Here is a 6,569-nt window from a genome sequence, read left to right on the forward strand (position 1 = left end):
AGGGCAAGACTGGATGACCCCAATGTGACCTATACTGACATGTAACAACGTCATGCAATTAAATCACCGTTCGGACAACTGAAGGGAGGAGCGTCCAGACAAGGAGAAGAACTTTATGCATAGGACGCCATGCAGCACCTCGCTGTTCCTCTCCTCCCGGTCTGAATTAGCTTCTGGGGTTATGCAAGGTAACATGCCACGAATTCTGCTCTTGCGCCGAGCAAGCAATGCGCGTTTGGCGTCAAGGTGAACTTGCCACCCCCATCGCCAAACCAGTAAGACACAAGCCACACGTTTAAAAAAAAAAGCACCTCTTTATTAGAGCGACTGACTGAACAGCCGCTACAAGTGGAAAAAATAATTTACATGACTATGAGGGTATGGACAATAAATTAACATGAGGGGTGAATGACTAGCTATCACAGTCTGCGGCTAACTCAGTCCACTTCTTCGACCGTGGGTCCGGAATGGTGTGGAGCTGCCGACGCATGCTTGGGTCCCTGCTGCTGCTGCTGGTGGAGCTTGCTCATGATGGGCATGCAGGCCTGCTGCAGCTCCCTGAGCCGGTGCTCGTACTCGTCCTTCTCGGCCAGGCTGTTGGCGTCGATCCAGGAGATGGTCTCCCGGCACTTGGACAGCACGGATTCCCTGTCGGAGGACGTCAGCCTGTCCCCGGCTTCTTCGGCGGCCTGCTTGACCCCGTAGACATAAGATTCCAGGGAGTTACGAGCGGCCACCCTCTCTCGCTGTGCGTCGTCCTCCTGCTTGAACCTCTCGGCTTCGGCCAGCATGCGCTCGATGTCCTCCTTGGAGAGGCGGCCCTTGTCGTTGGTGATGCGGATGCTCTCCTGCTTGCCCGTGCTCCTGTCCCGGGCCGACACCTGCAGGATGCCGTTGGCGTCCAGGTCGAAGGTCACTTCGATCTGGGGCACGCCGCGGGGCGCCGGCGGGATGCCGTTGAGGTTGAACGTGCCCAGCAGGTGGTTGTCCTTGGTCAGGGCGCGCTCTCCTTCGTACACCTGGATGGTGACCGCCGGCTGGTTGTCCGCGTTGGTGGTGAACGTCTGCGAGGTCTTGCAGGGGATGCGCGAGTTGCGCTCCACGATGCGCGTCATCACTCCGCCCGCAGTCTCGATGCCCAGCGACAGCGGCGCCACGTCCACCAGCAGCACGTCGCGGATCGTGTCGCTCGAGTCGCCGCTCAGCACGGCCGCCTGCACCGCGGCTCCGTAGGCCACGGCCTCGTCCGGGTTGATGCCCATGGACAGCTCCTTGCCGTTGAAAAAGTCTCGCAGCAGCTTCTGCACCTTGGGGATGCGCGTTGAGCCGCCCACGAGCACCACGTCGTGGATCTGGGACTTGTCCATCTTGGCGTCGCGCAGGGCGCGCTCCACGGGCTCAAGGGTGCTGCGGAACAGGTCCATGCAGAGCTCCTCGAAGCGGGCGCGGGTAATCTTGCTGTAGAAGTCGATGCCTTCGAACAGGGCGTCGATCTCGATGCTCGCCTCGGCCGAGCTGGACAAGGTTCGCTTGGCGCGCTCGCAGGCCGTACGCAGTCTCCTCACCGCCCTCGGGTTCACCCGCAGGTCCTTGCGGTGCTTGCGCTTAAACTCCTGCACGAAGTGCTCCACCATTCGGTTGTCGAAGTCCTCGCCTCCCAAGTGGGTGTCTCCCGCCGTTGAGCGCACTTCGAACATGGAGCCTTCGTCGATGGTCAGCACGGAGACGTCGAAGGTGCCGCCTCCCAGGTCGAAGATGAGGACGTTCTTCTCGCCGCGCAGATTCTTGTCCAGCCCGTAGGCCAGAGCGGCGGCAGTGGGTTCGTTGATGATGCGCAGCACGTTGAGGCCGGCGATGGCTCCGGCGTCCTTGGTGGCCTGCCTCTGCGAGTCGTTGAAGTAGGCTGGCACCGTGATGACGGCGTCGCTCACTTTCTTCCCCAGGTAGGCCTCCGCCGTCTCCTTCATCTTACTCAGAACCATGGCGCTGATCTCTTCTGGGTTGAAGCGTTTCCGCTCGCCCTTGAACTCGACGCTGATCTTGGGTTTGCCTCCGTCGCTTTCCACCTTGAAGGGCCAGTGCCGGAGGTCGTCCTGGATCTTAGGGTCGTCGTAGCGGCGTCCGATCAGCCTTTTGGCGTCGAACACTGTGTTCTCCGGGTTCATGGCCGCCTGTGCCTTCGCTGCATCGCCGATCAGCCGCTCCGTGTCCGTAAAGGCCACGTAGCTTGGCGTCGTCCGGTTGCCCTGGTCGTTGGCGATGATCTCGACGCGGCCGTGCTGGAACACACCCACGCAAGAGTAAGTGGTGCCTAGGTCGATGCCGATTGCCGGCACGTCTCCCATTGTTCGGCTAGGCATGATGATTGTGTTTGTGAAAGTTGCGTTCCGTTCAGAACACTCGTTCGCTTGATGCACTCAGTGAAATCTGTCGAACGCTTTGCGCGGCGCGGCATTTATACCATTCGCGCGCTTCTCTAGAAGCGCCCAGAAATTACGCGAGCAGCGCCAACCAATCGAAGCAAAGCGGGTCACTGACGTCACGCGACCTGCTCTGCGATTGGTCGTCGGCGGTAGGAAAGCTCCAGAGTGGTCTCGCGTCGTCTGCTCTCGGCTAACGAAGAGCAAAAAGAATACAAAAAAAATTGATGCCGCGATGTAGGGCCGCTTTTCTTGCTTCAGAGGTGCACTGTGCCCTTAATACCGTGCCTAAGTGAATTAAGCAACTCTTTGGACACTAAAGTTTGCGCGCACTAAATATTCTAGTTTGGTTTTTTGCGCTCCAAGGCCTTCGCAGCCATTTGTAGACATATCCGAGAGCACGCGAGAACGTTCGAGAAATTGCGGGATCAAAACAAGCTAGGCTGAGGAAGATGGCCGCGCCCAGTCGGTTAGAGCGCTCTGCTGTGCAAAATTTCCTCCAACAAACGCAGCGACTCCCATTCTAGTTTATTTTTTCCGCTCTCAGTCACTACGACATTGAAACATTAACAGGCATTGTATACTATTATGCACATTAAGCCATTGTCCCGTCTCCGTTCTCCAATTTAACAGGACCCCTGTCCTTGCGTCGTCCAATCTATCAGCCTACATACTATTACCACTCCTTTTCCCGTCAAAACTTTCGTGTACCCAGCAATTAATCGCCTGTGTCTTGGCCACTCCCCCGCAGTGGGTATGTGCCAGCAATGTCAGAGGCCTACCTACCTAGTCGGAATTTCGCCTCGTTTTTATCGTTGTGTACTACTCGTCGGCTTGTGGAACAGAGATTGGGATTGCTGTTTACTTTGAAGCTTTTGAAGTCATGTTTTCTTGCAAAACCGTGATCGTAATGAGTACGTTTTAGTACCCATTGTTCGATTCCCATTCAGCCCTGCTTTTCGCCCAACGATGCGATGAGCCAAGCTCAGGACATGGTATTTTACCTGCCCTTGCTCCCACTCTAAAGCCCCCACTCAGGGGACTCCCTCCGATGTTTTTGATCAGCTCGCCTCTCGATATCTCCTGCCCCTTGTGTCATCTTCCTACCCGGCTTACTCGGGCTGACCGAACCCCGATCTGGACCACCCGTTCACTCTCCGGGAGCTGGAAGCGGCTCTGGCTGCTATTGCTGCCTGATCGGCTCCCGGTTAAGGCGCCATTACACACACAACACTTGGTAACCTTCCTGTCCGCGCCGAAGAAGTGCTCCTTCGGACGTTCAATGAGGCCTGGGCCTCTTCCCTCATTTCTATGCTTCACAAGCCGGGCAAACCTCCGCAAAATCTCCCGGACGTCGTGCGCTGGTAAGAACCTGAGTGAATGGTCTTGACTCGGATCTATAATTTTCTCGAGGTTCTTCCCCCATTCTTTTGTCTGCCTCCGACGCCCCGTCAATGCACTGCACATGTTTCTGATCCTCCAGCACTCCTTTCTCTCACCTACCCGCACCCAAATTCGCGCACTTAATTGTAACCGTCGATGCCCGCAAGCCCTTCGACGGTGTGTGCCACGACCACATCCTCTCTCAACTCGCCTCCCTGGCCTGTGGCTTCTGCGTGTACTCTTATATCCGCCCATTCCTTGCCAACCGAGTGGCTCGCTTTCGAGTAGACACCCATCTCCGCGACCCCCCACCACCTCACTCGTGACTCTCCTCAAGGTGCTGTTCTCTCTCCTACCCTTTTCAGTCTCGCTATGACCCCTCTCACCTCGCAGCTACACGAAAATTCCCAACCTGCACCACATCTTTTACGCCAACGACATGACTCCCTGGTGTTTGTCTGGCTCTCCCGGTCACATAGAGGACACCCTGCAATGTGACCTCGATCTCATCGACTCCTTTTTCACTACTGCTGGCCTCTCTCTTGCTCTGGAGAAATCCAAGCTGTCCCTTCTCAACCACTCCTCATACCACCGCTCGCACAACCACTTTGTCTCTCTCCATCTTTCTGGCTCTCCCCTTCCTGTCGTCACCCAGTGCAAAAGTTTCCTGGGTTCTGTTTGCGTGCGGCCAAGAATATGCACATCCTTCACCTCGTTGCCACCACCTGCCACTCGATAACTCACCTCCTGCGGCACGCGGTCACTCGGCGCTTAGGTCCGCACGAGGGTCATGCGTGCCAAATTGCCTATGTGCTCACCCTCAACAAGGTCTTGCACTTTGTACGCTACGTTTCGTTCACTCAGACTCAACACTCTTGACACTGCCCTTTTGGGCCTCTGCAAGGCAGCTTTCGACCTCCTTATCACTACCTCCACTGCTAAGCTCTTTGCCGCGGGCCTCTTCCACCCTCTACATTCTGTTCTCACTGTACGCCGTGACTCGAAGCTTGCCCAGGTTTCCCTTACCCGTCGGTGGTTATTGGCTCAGGCGGGTGGCTCTCTCATTCCCATTTCCACCTCTGCAACCTTTGCCACTCTTATCTCCAGTCCGGCTCCCAATCTTCTTATTCTCCCCCTCACGACCAACATATTCCCCGTCCTGCACGCCCGCCGTCGTCACGCAGCCGCGCAGCACCATTCCCTTGTCTTTGATACTCAGTGTGTGGCCTACAGGGATGCCTCTTTCCAGCTCCTGCAGATTCCTGCGGCTGCGCCCTGTACCTCCCCACCTTCCCGCAACTTTAACCCACACCAGCGTGCCGCACCTGCGCCCTCCGGACCCACTGTCTCTCGAGGTCCTCGCCGTCGCGCATGCCCTGCAGTCATTTGCCCTGCTTGCCTCTCTCTCAGGGTGCACAGTCTATTCTGATTCTCAAGCCGCGGTCTACCACGTACAAAACCGCACCCTACCCACACCAACAGATGGTTGAACGAGCGGTCTCCGCACTGCACTCTTCCGTCGTTTTCCTCCGCCGGGTCCCTGGCCATTCAGGGATTGACGGCGATTAGCTGGCCCATCAGCTCGCCTGCGACGCTCTTTACCGGGCACCATTGATCCCCGGCCTGAGGCCTCGGAGGACGGTGCAAGATTCTCCCTGCGCCGCACCATAAAGGAGGTCTACCACGAGCTCCGGCTCGACAAACGCCTTTACCCTCGCCCTCGTTCTTCACTCATCGTGCTGAAGGCTCGCCGCCTCCTACGCATCCAAATGGAAGCAGTCATCACCCACTCCCACCTCCCCCTTCATCGTCGTCGATCGGACCCTTCCTGTCCCAACTGCTTCTCTACCCATGAGGACTTGGCCCATTGCCCCATCTATTGCGCAGCTGCTCAGCATTCAGGTTCCTATCCCCGCCCTTCTCCATCCATCACCGCCTGGCTTGACAGGCGTGGCGCTAACGGGGAAGATGATCAGCGACGGCTGGTCTTCACGGCGGTTGACATTCTCGGCCTGCAAATTATGGCCGGATAAAGGTGTACTAGTACTACTACTACTATTTTAACAGCCGTCATTAGGATATTTCTGGTAAAAAATCAGCGTGCTTTCCACAAAACAAAACCGTTTAATCCACATAGCCCACCCTCCTTTTACTTCTGAGCTCCAAGGCAGGGGCAAGGGCGCACGCCAGCGAAATATTGCAGGATCATTCTGATTAACCGTGCTGTAGTTGAAGACGCACCCATTTTATTATACATGTGCGTCTTGCGCAATTCATACAGTAAAATTTGATGTCCTCTCTTTTTTGTAAGTGGGGAGGGGGATTACATCCTCTACGCTTTACCACCTGCCATGCGTGGCAGGTGGCGGGTCGCAGCTGGCTGTTTTGTGTACCAACTTCGGCGGCATGTTGACAGGGTCCATACCATGGTAGCCACTTTCCAGCCTCAACCCCAGAATAGGAGAGGGGATCTTCCTCGCTCCTATTTCCCACCTGCCAACCGTAGTAGGTCGCATCTGGCTCTTACATGAACCAACCTGCAGCTGGAAAAGTGTGGCACCACCGGCGGGTGTGGTGGCATGGGGCGCTTATGCTGTCTAATAATAATTTGCAATTGGCCATGCACGTGGCATTCAATTAGGCTCATCCTGTTTGTCTAACACAGTAGGAATTTCTTCGGTGACATGAGGCCTGTACAGATCTATGCAACATACGTTTTATAGATGTCCTCCAATGTGACCAGTGAACAATTGTCACTGGAAAGGC

General features: G+C 56.1%; 1 protein-coding gene across 1 annotated transcript; it reads right to left on the bottom strand.

Moving 5' to 3' along the window:
* Window positions 1-148: 148 nt before the first annotated feature.
* Window positions 149-2,481, bottom strand: LOC144105588 (heat shock protein 68-like). The gene has a single exon (XM_077638707.1). It carries the CDS (start codon window positions 2,358-2,360, stop codon window positions 438-440), a length of 1,923 nt encoding a protein of 640 aa, XP_077494833.1. The 5' UTR covers window positions 2,361-2,481; the 3' UTR covers window positions 149-437.
* Between the last annotated feature and the right edge of the window lie 4,088 nt (window positions 2,482-6,569).

The sequence above is a fragment of the Amblyomma americanum genome, chromosome 9, assembly GCF_052857255.1.
Source record: "Amblyomma americanum isolate KBUSLIRL-KWMA chromosome 9, ASM5285725v1, whole genome shotgun sequence".
NCBI lineage: Eukaryota > Metazoa > Arthropoda > Arachnida > Ixodida > Ixodidae > Amblyomma > Amblyomma americanum.

Excerpts from the sequence above, each read along its gene's own strand:
- LOC144105588 (XM_077638707.1), bottom strand. The coding sequence starts at position 2,360 with ATGCCTAGCCGAACAATGGGAGACGTGCCGGCAATCGGCATCGACCTA.